The 14,135-nt window shown below is 34.6% G+C and overlaps 1 protein-coding gene across 3 annotated transcripts in view; it reads left to right on the forward strand.

The window, feature by feature from the left end:
- The first annotated feature begins 172 nt into the window (after positions 1-172).
- The window catches only part of LOC127850562 (synapse-associated protein 1-like), a 28,145-nt gene continuing 14,182 nt past the window's right edge, over positions 173-14,135 (forward strand). For 2 of the 3 annotated variants that reach the window (XM_052383683.1, XM_052383685.1), the window contains exons 1-4: positions 174-524; positions 4,109-4,191; positions 5,510-5,656; positions 7,116-7,255. In XM_052383683.1, coding sequence (XP_052239643.1) covers positions 275-524; positions 4,109-4,191; positions 5,510-5,656; positions 7,116-7,255 — 620 coding nt within the window. In that variant the 5' untranslated portion in view covers positions 174-274. Of the gene's footprint in view, positions 525-4,108; positions 4,192-5,509; positions 5,657-7,115; positions 7,256-14,135 lie in introns of all 3 variants that reach the window. The other variant, XM_052383684.1, reaches the window with a different exon arrangement.

Consider the following 14,135-nt stretch of genomic DNA (forward strand, 5'->3'; position numbering starts at 1 on the left):
CTCACAAAGACTTATTGCTTTGCGACCGTTTTGACCTAGTTGTCAATTCTTCACAAATTATCAACATTGAGAAAATATTATTATTTTGATTTGGCATAAAGTTTGGTAATAATTTTATAATTTAATTAAATAATAAGCCAAGCGGATAATAAATGGTCGATTTTTACATAATTGAGAACAAATAAAACGGAGTAATGTCAACTTCCGGTTTGAATTTTCATCGATGTTTACATTTTGTTACGACGTAATTTGATAATAATTTTTAACAGAGACGATGTTCTCTAATGTGACGAAGTGGTTAGGTGTTGTGGACAATACGGTTGAAGATGACACTCTTGCTGTCAACGCAGAAGGCGATGAAAAACCGGTAGAAAACCCGAAAAAGTCAGACGAAGAACCATCAGAAACGAAAACAAAAGACGCTGGTGAAGAAGCAGAGAACGATGATTTGATATCACCGCAGACAAAACAAACGCTGGAAGAAGTGTCTGCCAAGGCAATAAGCACAGCAAAAGAATGGGGATGTTAGTTGTTTCTGTTTATACATTAAACTCCCAGTGGGAGATGTGCATTAGAAAACCTGGTCTCCGTTCTCCCGCTTTGGCGACCGAAAAATAACGAATGTACGGAACCAGATTTGCTGGTCAATGCTCGACACTAAGGCATTTCTGAACCACATTCACTGCCTGTTCCTAAACCGGGCTAGCCAATGTTTCAGGAACATGTCTGACCAATTCACTAACGATTTGTTTTCATACGGCAACCACAGTTTATTATAGCAATCTTAATTGCATCTCCACGCACAAGAAAAAACAAGTTGAATGATAAATATAAATATTTTGATAATACTTGGGTCAGGGCACATTAAAGAATGGTCAGGGCTAGTAGGTTCTGCATTTACTAGCCCAAATGGGCAAGTTGTCTTAACTTGAAACTGAATGAATATTCATAAGTTTGCTGCGATATTTTAAGATCACTTTTTTCCCAATATTTTGTGTCGAAGAAAAAATGTTTTGTAGGAGGATATGTAAACTGTTTTGAACGTGTAATCCGGTGAAATATTAACCACTATACAGATCAAATATTTACCAGACATTCGGTCCAGCATTTCAAATTCGCTTATTATTTTTATTGTTATAATTACTGAGGGTTATGAACAAGACAGAAATAAACCTAGTGAGAATGACATCTAATATGGTTAAGTTTTTTACTCAACTTCTTTGTCGGTTAAACCATGCGAACATAACCTGCTTTTCATTTTTCTTCTCAACGATGTTGGACTTCAGATGTGTGGACAACTCCTTTGCCTTTACGCAGAGGGAAATTATAACGTAGTACATTAATGCCAATCAACAACCACATTAAACAATGCCGCCTTTTCAGTTTGACTGGGAACGTGAGACAAATGATACGATAACAGGACCTCTGTTAATTGATAGATTTTGACACGTAGCATAGTCACCTATTTGGGTAGGCATTGCCATGGAGACGCTTCTGATAAGTGGCAACACAGATTAGAGGTGCAGTTAAGCCTAAGATTTGGTACATGTGTATATGGATTTTGTAAAATACGGGACATTTGACAGATTTCTGGGACTGTGGGACACGTTCTTCATTTCAATTATAACGTAGTATATTAATGCAAATCAACAACCACATTAAACAATGCCGCTTTTTCAATTTGATTGGGAATGTGATACAATCGATATGATAACAGGACCCTTGTTAATTGATCGCTTTTGACACGTAGTATAGTCACCTATTTGGGTAGGTATTGCCATGGAGACGCTGCAGATTAGTGGGAACACATATTTGAAGGTGCATTTAAGCCTAAGATAAGGTACATGTTTATATGGATTTTGTAAAATTCGGGACATTTGACAGATTTTCTGGACTGCTGGACACGTTCTTCATTTCCGGGACAATCTGGGACGTTTGGCATGTATGGTATTGGCACTTTTGAATGGTTGCTAAGGTTTTTGACTATGCGCATTTTCTTTTTCTATTAAAAGTTTCCAATTGGAAAAATGAAGCCCTTGGTCCTGTTTCTCTTAAATTGTTACTTAATTATTACTAAATATTTTAAACGGCTTTTAGAAGTTTAACAACATTTGATAAACCTACTAATAAACCAAAATACAAACTTACACAATTATATGTAATCATAATATTGCCTGAAATAAAAATGACCTACTTTCAAATGAAAACCGGAAATCATGAGAAAGATCCTCGTAATAGTCATTAAAAAACAGCACATAAATTGAAACTTTTAAAATGGTTAAAAATTGACTTTCAAGCACTACCTGAGGGGTTTTCGTCAAAGGCACGATACAATGAGGAGAGCCGATACTATGAGAAGAAGGGATATTTGATCACATGTACTAAGGCAGTGACAATGTTATTATCACTTGCTCTCATAGTATTAGTCCTCCTCATAGTATCGTACCTTTAACTAAAAACCTTCAGTTCACAAAGTGCTGGAAAGTTAATGTCTTTTCAATTTTTAGAAGTTGTAATTTTTTTATGGTTATCCTGTTCCATGATTATTAGGACTATCGTTCTCATGACTTCGGAAAGTAGGGCATGTTTATTCCAGGGTGATGCTAAGATTTTTTTATAATGTAACACACAATAGTTTGTTTATGCATTAATGGTAGCCTCATGAAATGTTGCAGGTTATTTTTTACTAAAATGTAAAAAATATTTTAAGAACAATTTTAGCAGGAGTTAGTTTTTTTCCATTAAGTATTTTTTTTTTAAACAAACACATGCTCATAGTAACAAATCTAAGCATCAATCCGAAGGGCTGATACTATGAAACAATTGTACATACATGTAATACAGACTACTTCAGGGAGCTAATGGGTATGTATTCATTAAGAGAGCCAATACTACATATAGACATGCAAGGTAGTAAGTTTTCAAAATCGCAAGCTTTCAGACAGTTAATGTACAGAAAGCAGAATATTTTTTTAATTAACGAATTTTTAAGGTATCAAATAGCTGTAGGAGGTATTGCAATTCTCTAGATGACACAAGGTTAGGGTAAGGTTAAGGAATGCACACAGTATATTGCAATTTCTAGGAGCCACTTTAGACTGTTAATAAATATGTATTAGCCATGTTTTTACATTATCATCATAATTATATATTTTTCTGATGTAGATGTAGTTGTATTTTTTACCAATTATGGTATTTGGAATATGAATTTAACCCAATATCCAATGGAAAAAAGTATATATTTTTCCCAATTGAGACCTTATAATTCCAAATTGAAAGTTTCCAATAAACTTGTTGGATCACAACGTTTAGTACATCTCGCATCCAGCTTTTTAAGTTGGAATATATTAAAAAATACATTGAAAACTTTCAATCTCAATTTTGAAGCATTTATAAACAAAACAACACCAAAACAAATTTCACCATGTTAGTCAAAATGCTGCAATTTTTCCCATTACATAGGGACTTGGCACCATTCCAAAAATGGTGAAAAACATCACTGGGGTCTACAAGACACAGTCTTCTAAATTTTGCTGAACATTACAGTGAAGTTCCTAAGGTTTCTGGACACAATATTAAATTGAATACTGTTTAATGGTTTATCATACTTCTTGTAACAATAAACAGTCAATATGTTGATGCTTAAAGGTTATATTTAAATTGGAATCTTTTGTTTTTCTGCAAAATGTCAAAACAGGTTGAAATTTGCTTTGTATTCGGAGGAAAATCAATGTCTTGGTTGATTGCAAAAACAACCCATAAACTTTAACAGAAAGTCAACCAAAAAGTAGGTAAGAGCAAGCTGCTGGAAGCCCTTCAGTGCTATATTGCTTGTTAATGTCCACTCCTGAGAGGCTTTACTTTCCTCCTGAGGTGCATTTTTTCACAATTAATGTTGATAAAGAATGTGAATCCATTTTATAAAAAAATGCCTGTGCACAATCAGTATGCCACTCCTTAAAACTTTCTTGCACTGTGGTTTATTTAATTAGAAGCTGTAAAATTATGTCCTTCCAGTGGAGGGTTCATGAAGTAATACTGTATAAAAACTCATAAAATCTCACCTAACTAAATAAAAATAATATTAACAATATGCTTTTCATTTCAGCTTATCTATATGGAATCGGAAAACAGGCTTCAGTTAAAGTCACAGAAAAGGCAAAGGAACTCACAAAGTCAGTGGAGGAAAAAGTGAGTTATTATTCATACTCAAATGTGTTTATTATCCTTGTTTAATCCTTCTTGGACATCCATCCACCAAATCTGTATTTTTACGGTCTATAATACTCACTGGTATTTTACTTGTGAACAGAACCATGCTTGTGCTGATCGTCATTCATAGTGTAATTTTGTGATGAAAACAAGCTGAGCATTTAAATTGGCTACTACCAATGTTACTGAGCAATACAATCTGTCTCTGATAGTTGGGCAAAGAAAGGCTTACTTTGATCATTTACTCACCAACTTGAGTGGGTGTACCTAACTCGAGACTATTGTGAAGTTTACAGATTAGCCTTCACAGCAATAAATGTCAGTCTTCTGCAGTCATTATAGCTGATTTTTTGTTAAAATACTCACACCCCGGGCAATGTTCATAAGCATGTTTTAGGTGCCCCTGGCTATGTTTAGAATAAGAATTCAAGTGGCCCTGGTTCAGTTCACTAAAACAGCATTGTTATGGCCCTTTAACTAATCAAAAAAATGTCTCTGCAGATATTATATTATTCAAAGTGATTTGTTACAGTTATTTCAGTTTACTCATTTCAGACTTTGCACTTTGCGGTAGCTGCTTTTACTAACTGCATGCATTTCTGTACTGACTTACTACAAACTTAACAGTCAAATATATATTGATTCATTGCACACATTTCAGTATCTTCATCAGGTAATTATACAGTTTAGTTTCCTTATCAACTCATTGCACACAGTATTCTGTATTGACACACACTGCAGATATTTCAGTATCTGTATTGACACACTGCAGATATTTCAGTATCTGTATTCACGTACCCGGTCAATATTAGACTGTACCCGAGTTGTATTCCTGCCAAAAATCCAACGTCGTAAAACACACTACCGATTACTGTAATACAGCATTTTTTATCTTAATTGAGTTACTACTCAGCAGTTCTGGAAACAGAAAGAATGTGTATGTGTAAATAACAAACTTACATTATCTTTTAAACAAACTGCATCAGTATGCTTTTTGAGTGTGAGATTCGATAATATAGAGGCCATTTAACAGAAAATTGACATAAATATGAACATAATTAATTTAAAAAAAATAGCCGAAAACGTCCGATTTAGAGTTAAAATTCCCAGGTACATTTTAGTATATTCAACGTACCTGGTTTACATGTAAGTATACTTAAGAGTACCTGGGGTACATGTAAGTATTACCCAAGCCGACTATGACCAATCGAACGTAAATATTCTGTATTGAAACACTACAGATATTCAATATTGACACGTTACATAAACTGTGCAATGTTTTATTGATTTGCTGCAGACATTCCTGGGGGACTTCAGCAAAGAACAGGAGCAGTTTGTGAGTGAGAAGAAAGAGAAGGACAAGAAGTCTGAGGCTGCTGTGCCGCCCTGGGTGGGCTACAATGAGGAAGAGGCTATGAAGAAGCAAATACTGGCTCTGTCACAGGTGTGCGCAGTAGTTGTGTGGAACGAGTTGAAGTGTTGTTTTCGTCATTTCCAGGTTTAAATTTTTGAAGGCATGTTGAAAGCTTAATTATGTTAACACTATGGTAACTGCAGGAGTGTTGGATAGATCTTCATTTACATGGGTTGATCATAAAATTGAGCAGCGCTCTCGAAAAACCAGGCTTAATGAATGTTTGTAGAATGTTTTATGGTATTTTTTGTTCAAAAGGAAGTCTTATCTTAACCAAAACATACATGTAGCTTATACAGAAAGTGTCATCCTTGATAAGCTTGTGTGGACTGCTAATTTGAGTCAACACTTTGTGCAACGCACATACATAAAACCCCATTTCCCAGAGCAAAGCTCAAGTACATTAAGTTTCATGCTATACTAAGGAAATTTACTTTAACCCATTCAGCCCTAGTGTTGTTTATATGCGTCCGAATAATCTACAGTGGAGTTCCTATCGTTGTATATATGCATCCAATAATCTACAGTGTGAATTCCTAGCGTCGTAAATATACGACAACTTAGATGTAGCTCTGAATGCCTAATGACTTAAAAATACGTCTGATCAAATTAGCATTTAAAGAAACAGTATTTATTTGCAGTAAGTTTTTCAACCTAAGAAAATTCTTGTAACAAATACTTTCTAAACTTGGAAAATGATTTTGTTTTACCATTTCTGGTCAAAACCTGTGAAAAAAAGGATAAAAATAAATTAAGTAATGGTAACTCATGTTTTTTTTGGATAGATATTTGTATTCTATTTTTTTATTTATTTTTATTTTACATTTTAATTAAGTTTTAATATAAGCATATTAAGATGTTCTCATATTTTATTTATTTGTTTCATATAATTACTTGCAATTGAAACATAACTGTGCTTATTGATGTTTGTTTTTATTATTAGCAATATCTTATTATTGTTTATATGTCATTTAATTATTAATTTTGTTTTATTTTAAAATAATTTTAAAAGATTGTTTTTATTTATTATAACAGTTTCTATTTGTAAAACGTGTATACATAGATAATAATGGTATTGGATAAATTATTTGGATATAATTCAATGTTTTTTTATTTGATAAGTTATGCAAGATTTCAAAATTTTCATATATTACTATATTCATTTTTAAATTGGAAATATAATAATAAAACATCTGTCACATAAACCGTCAACAAAGTAACAATACTTAAAAACACTATACATGTATACCATTTCACACCACTAAAAGTAACAATAATCAGATAATCTGTCAGGCATTCAGAGCTGATGAGGGTCCTGATTAGCTATAGGGGTAGATAAGGCTACTACTGATAGGGGCTGCCTAGAGATAAGGCTGTAGTATGGAATGAGTTAAGGACCTTCATGTTTTTTATGTCCTCAATCTTCTTTATTCATACAGACATCAATAAAACATTTGTGTATTATGTTATCCCTTTTATTTAATTTTAGGACAAACGCAACTTCCTCAGGAATCCCCCCAGTGGGATCCAGTTCCAGTTTGACTTTGACTCTGTATTTCCGGTTGCAATGGCAACTCTGCAAGAGGATCCAAATCTGCAGAAAATGAGATTTGAACTGGTCCCAAAACAGTATGTTGTTTGCCCTGCTGCTTAGATGTTTTTCAGTTTATTCATAAAAAATGACCATGATACCTGATGATGTCAGTCTTCGAAATTAGCTTTGAAAAGTTACATGCCAGTCGGGCCAGTTACTTAAGAATTTTAACATGCCCAACATATTGTTTACATCCCAAACTTTTTTTATCAAGAATATAACAACTGGCTGCAGAGTGACATTGGCAATGTTTGACACGAGAACTGCTGCTCCCTTGTCATTGACATAGGACTCTCTTATGTCCAATCCCTTTGCCTTGTCAAGTTTGCAAATGTCAACAAAGTCCCTTAAAGACTTATTTGGCAATATAATGAGCTGTTCTAAATTTGATAGCTTAATTTTCATAGTCAACTATCTTCAATTGAATGAGACACCTGGCAGCCTTGGACTCGGACACGTCTTGAGTAGAACTGGAATTTTGACAGTACTATGCTCATGTAGTTTGTTTTTTTCATAAACTTTAATTATACCCCCACAAACTAAGTTTCGGGGGTATATAGGAATGAGCTTGTCTGTCTCTCGGTCGGTCCGTATTAAGTGTCTGCTCTCTAATTCAAGTTGTTTTTTTCAGCCGATCTTCACCAAACTTGGTCAGATGTATCTAGATGATGTCTAGGTCAACTTCGAATATGGGTCATGCTGGGTCAAAAACTTGGTCACAGGGTCACTTAGTGTGTTTAAAATATTGAGCATGGTGTCCGCTCTCTAATTCAAGTAGATTTCATCAGACCTTTACCAAACTTGGTCAGAAGTTGTATCTAGATGATGTGTAGGTCAAGTTCGAACATGGGCCATGCCAGTTCAAAAAATAGGTCACGGGATCACTTAGTGCATTTTAAACATTAAGCATGGTGTCTCCTGTTTTTTTGTGAAGACAACATTCAAAATATTCTGTGTCAATGTGGCAATGTGGGGGTATTCGTCATGTCTGTGACAAAGCTCTAGTTGTTTCAAGTTTAAGAACACTTGCACCTTCAACAAAATTGCACAACTTTTCTTTGGGTGTCACTGCTATGTCTGTACACCAACTACAGAACATGCCATTTTTGTACTGGAGCCACGGTTGATCGTTACACCAGTGCTCTTAAAAATAGCATTTGCTGGTGTCCTCGTACCATTTCTTGGCTTCCTTTTTCTTTAAATTGTTGTCAATTTTCCGTTTTTGAAGTGCTTTACTGGGCTTAGCCCCATCAACATACCTTAGATACTGCATAGCCTCTATGTTGACAATGACATTTGTTGACGAAAACGGAAGTGCATGACTTGATTGAAATAATCGATTCAAAAAGCATCTCAATTAATTTCTAGAGAAACCGTCGATAAGAACCGAATGTTACCGAAATGCATCGGTCAAAAACAATAACTATGACGGCGCAAGCAGGTGCCTGTTGTTAAACCAATCGAATTTCATTGCTTTACAACTTCCGGCAAGGTGTATGTTGGCAAAATTGAAAAAAAAAAAATGTTTGCAAATATCAAGAACTACTTATGATTGTTTTATAAACTGTCAATTGGCTTCAATAATTTACATGCCTGGCGGGCGACAAATGTGCATTTTTGTATGTTCCCGGCAGGAAATTTACTCGCCACGGGCGATCAGGCGTGTGCTCATTTCGAAGACTGTGATATAAAACTACTTTAGCCCTAAGATAAAAAATATATATTATAATGTTGTTAATTAGTTGAATTCATTTTGGCTGGGTTATTAGGCTGAAGACAACAATATTAGCTTGAGGCCAAAGGCTTATATGACTGTTTGAAGCCCAATAACAAGGCCAACATATTAAATGACTTCATTATAGCATTGCAGCATATTTCATAGTATATACAGTTGTTTTTTAACTCACCTGAGCACAACGTGCTCATGGTGAGCTTTTGTGATCGCCTTTTGTCCATTATGCGTTGTCCGTCGTGTGCCTTCCACATTTGCCTTGTTAACTCTCTAGAGGCCACAATTATTTCCAATCTTAATGAAATTTGGTCAAAAGATTGGTCTCAATGATATCTGGGATGAGTTCGAAAATGGTTACGTTTGCTTGAAAAACATGGCTGCCAAGGGGCGGGGCATTTTTCCTTATATGGCTATATACACTACATCTAGCGCGATTTCTGCCATCCACCACACTCCCACCGCGAACTGAAGGTGTTTCCATCATGATAGATCCCGTCGACAGTGGCTGAACACCGCGGGCGTTCTTGGGAAATCGACCTCACCGTGGACCACCGCGATCGCGGTGGACCACCGCGGCCTCGGTGGTTCGCGGTGAAATACAGGTAAATGTGAATGAACATGTATATTTCGATATTGCAGACCGTATAATTTTTGCAAAGTTCTAGAATGTTTTGTTACAATAACTACAGTGTTTTATATTTCAATTTATGCAGCACCTTTAAGTCTGTCGACTACCATGTAGAGTTGATAATTACTTTATTTATTATAAAAGATCTGTTAATTGGTAATTAGTTTCTGTGAATGTCAAATTAGAGTTTCTTTTTTTTCCAATTAACCTAATTATATCAAAATATATCGCCGTCTTATCGAGTAGATGAGAGTGTGAATATTTGTTTTGATTGTAATAGAAAATACCAACAGAAGTGAGAAGATGCGTTCAAATACCATCTGTTCTGTTACACTGTATGTGTAAATGGATGTTAACAACAAATTCTCCATTTTATCCGATATAGTAAATTCATGTAGACATCAAATTCTACATTTTATTCGATATAGTAAATGGATGTAGACATCACATTCTCCATCATTATTTCGTAAGAAAACAGTGTTTCATTCGTATTGTAATATAGCACATGTACAATAAATAGACATTCATATACATGTATAACAAAATCATATTTATAACATAATCAGTATTTAAATGCATGTTTATAATATTTATAATAAAAAACTTGTCAGCGTTGTTACTATATTCATTATTTTCTGAAAACCATATTCTTGGTCGTATTGAAATGAAAGAGTAAAACAGTTTTAAAAAAGCTAAACGTGAAGTTATGACTTGTTAAATTCACCGCGATTTCTTAACAACATTTCTTATCGATACTTTATAAATTTGATATGCATTGTATTTTCTCCGTGAACAACATTATTGTAACACAATAAGTAAATCAATATTTACCATAATATTACAATTTCTTTTTTTACGTTATTTTACATACAGTGTATGTTTCAAAATGAACTTGTTATTGAACAAAGAACAGGTATACAAATAGTCACTCACCAACATGACAACTGATCTTTTCGCATGACTATGATATTAAAATATCGCAGAATTTAATACTTACTGGGGATGTCTCGAATTTGTACATGTACATTTATTCGATCCAGTACATGTTACAAAAGAAACAGGAAATCACACAAATAGTCTGATATCAAATTACATGTACATGTAACATGTTTGTAATTGTTGGGCAGCTATATATGTACACAAACGAGCAAGGGTTTTCGAAAGGTTAACAAAAAACAAATCTTTAATTAAGAACAACAAGGGAAACTTCATGCAGAAACAATTAAAACAAAACTTGAAGCATAAAAAGCAAACTATACTCATGCTCGATGTAAGACATGTAAATGATTCTGTAAAGAGGGCAAACACGAGAGAAAAGAGTTGAACATTCGGTGATTTTATTATGAAGTGCATGCAATACATGTACATACAAAGTTTAAAAAAAAAAATTATACAATCTGCAATGTGAATGAACATGTACATTTGGATATTGCAGACCGTACATTTGTATAATGCTGTTTTGCACATGTATTTCACTGCGAACCACATAGACCCTGGTGGTCCACCGCAATCGCAGTGGTCCACCGTAAGATAAATTTCCCGATAACGCCGAGACTGACACCTCAATTCGCCATGGTGAAATCACCGTGTTCAACGGTGTATCGCAGTGAGATAGTAATTGTCCACTCTGGGCTGAATCACGGTGATGAGTGGTGGATGGCAGAAATCTCGCTAGACGTAGTGTATGGCTATAGTGAAATCTTCTTAACACTCTAGAGACCACATTTATTGTCCAATCTTCATGAAACTTGGTCATAACATTCATCACAATAATATCTTGGAGGAGTTAAAAAATGATGCCGGTTGGTTTAAAAACATGGCCACCAGTGGGCGTGGCATTTTTCCTTATATGGCTATAGTAAAACCTTGTTAACACTCTAGAGGCCACATTTATTTTCCGATCTTCATGAAACTTGGTCAGAAGATTTGTCCCAATGATATCTTGGATGAGTTTGAAAATGGTTTGGTTGTTTTAAAAACATGGCCACCAGGGGGTGGGGCATTTTTCCTTATATGGCTATAATTACTGCTTGAGTAAAACCTTATTAACACTCTAGAGGCCACATTCATTGTCCGATCATCATGATACTTGGTCAGACCATTTGTCCCAATGATATCTTGGATGAGTTTGAAAATGGTTCCGGTTGGTGGAAAAACATGGCTGCCTAGGGGACGTGGCATGTTTCCTTATATAGCTTTACTAAAACCTTGTTAACACTCTAGAAGCCATAATTATTGTCCAATCATCATGAAACATTGTCAGAAGATTTGTCCCAATGATATCTTGGACAAGTTCGAAAATGGTTCCAGTTGCTTCAAAAATATGGCTACCAGGGGGCTGGCCATTTTTCCTTATATGGCTTCATGAATCTTCATGAAACTTTGTCAGAATATTTGTTTAAATGATATCTTGGATATGTATGAAAATGGTTTTGGTCTGTAGAAAAACGTGGCTGCCAGGGTGTTCACTAGTCATGAAAGTTGGTAAGAACATTTTGTTCTTATGACATCTTGGGCTGCACAGAACAGGTCAGTTCCTTTGAATCTCAGGTGAGCGACTTTGGCCTTTCAGGCCCTCTTGTTTTCAGTATAATTTTATCTGAGGTTTGACTTTAGGAGCTGGATAGAGAAAAGAAATAGTTGTTAAAAATTAATTAAAAAAGTAAATATGTTTATGTATCTGGTATATAGTAGTTGTATTGTCTGTCTGTCTGTCAGGCATTTAGTGTCTGGAGTTTTATTCCTTAACACTTTGAGATATTTACCTGATTTTCATCACAGGTGGTAAGCGTGTGGCTATGATATTAATTAGTGAAAACATCATTTTGAATGATAAATAATCAAATTATAATGAAAAATAAACTTTTCTGAGAAAAAAAATCACTATCAAATATATATGTATCACGTCATATGAAAACCTGACTTTATGACCTTTACAACGTCATCAATAAAATTGCGAAATTACGTGATGTGTTTTTGTGGAAATTTGCACATGCTTTACGCGCAAAGTTCAAAATGGATTTTTCAGTGATATGGACCAAGAGCTAGATGTAAGTAGATTTGCCATGTTCAGCTTAATCAATTGCTAATTATGACACTGTACTCTTTATTTATCGCCTGCCTTTCTATACTTTACATTACTTATTACAACCCTATGATTTGTCTGAGGCAGCATTGACCTTGTCAAATATGTTCAATTTTAATTTTCCAAAAAAATAAATACTAATTTGGTGTTGTATTATGAGAAAAACGAACTGTTACTGTTAAAAGCATACAATATGTTTTAAAGTGATACGACTTATTTCATTTATGATGGTTTAGTTAACTTGCTCTTATGTTCAACCATTTTGTTTTTTCTTTCACGGCTGCAAAGTTTATGCCAGGGGCGTAGCGAAACGAACAAATAAAAACAAACTGTACAGTTTTAAAACACACATGGATTAAACAAATTGCATGTTGTTATCAAAAAACGTTATTTTTATGTCCCCCACTATAGTAGTGGGGGACATATTGTTTTTGCCCTGTCTGTTGGTCTGTTGGTTGGTTGGTCTGTTGGTTGGTTTGCGCCAACTTTAACATTTTGCAATAACTTTTGCTATATTCAATATAGCAACTTGATATTTGGCATGCATGTGTATCTCATGGAGCTGCACATTTTGAGTGGTGAAAGGTCAAGTTCAAGGTCATCCTTCAAGGTCAGAGGTCAAATATATGTGGCCAAAATCGCTCATTTTATTAATACTTTTGCAATATTGAAGATAGCAACTTGATATTTGGCATGCATGTGTATCTCATGGAGCTGCACATTTTGAGTGGTGAAAGGTCAAGGTCATCCTTCAAGGTCAGAGGTCAAATATATGTGGCCCAAATCGCTTATTTTATGAATACTTTTGCAATATTGAAGATAGCAACTTGATATTTGGCATGCATGTGTATCTCATGGAGCTGCACATTTTGAGTGGTGAAAGGTCAAGGTCAAGGTCATCCTTCTAGGTCAAATATATGGGTCAAAATTGCTCATGTAATGTAACTTCTTCAATATTGAAGCTAGCAATTTTATATTTGACATGCATGTGTATCTCGTGGAGCTGGTCATTTTGAGTGGTGAAGGGTCAAGGTCAAGGTCATCCTTCAAGGTCAAACAACATATAGGGGGACATTGTGTTTCACAAACACATCTTGTTTCTTTATAGCAATATTTCGTGTGTGTATATTTTAACAGAAAACCTCATTCCATATGCAGTTAACAACAACAATTTAACTCGACGTTATGTAACGATTAGCTACGCTACCGAAACCCGTACTGTATTGCGTCATCCAGTTCATTGCTTCTTAGAAATTTGCCTTACTTTGTTTTTGTTATGACAGTGTTTATAGGCAATAATAAAACGTATAAACCTATTTTTATATTCAAATTAAGGGAGAAGATAATCAGGAATAATTTAAGATGGAATTATCAACCATGTGATGTAATGTATGAAAATTGATAAAAACACGCTGTCAATTAATAGAAATTAGAAGCTATATTATTCTACTCAACAGCATAAATCAATAA

The sequence above is a fragment of the Dreissena polymorpha genome, chromosome 11 (assembly GCF_020536995.1).
Source record: "Dreissena polymorpha isolate Duluth1 chromosome 11, UMN_Dpol_1.0, whole genome shotgun sequence".
Lineage (NCBI taxonomy): Eukaryota > Metazoa > Mollusca > Bivalvia > Myida > Dreissenidae > Dreissena > Dreissena polymorpha.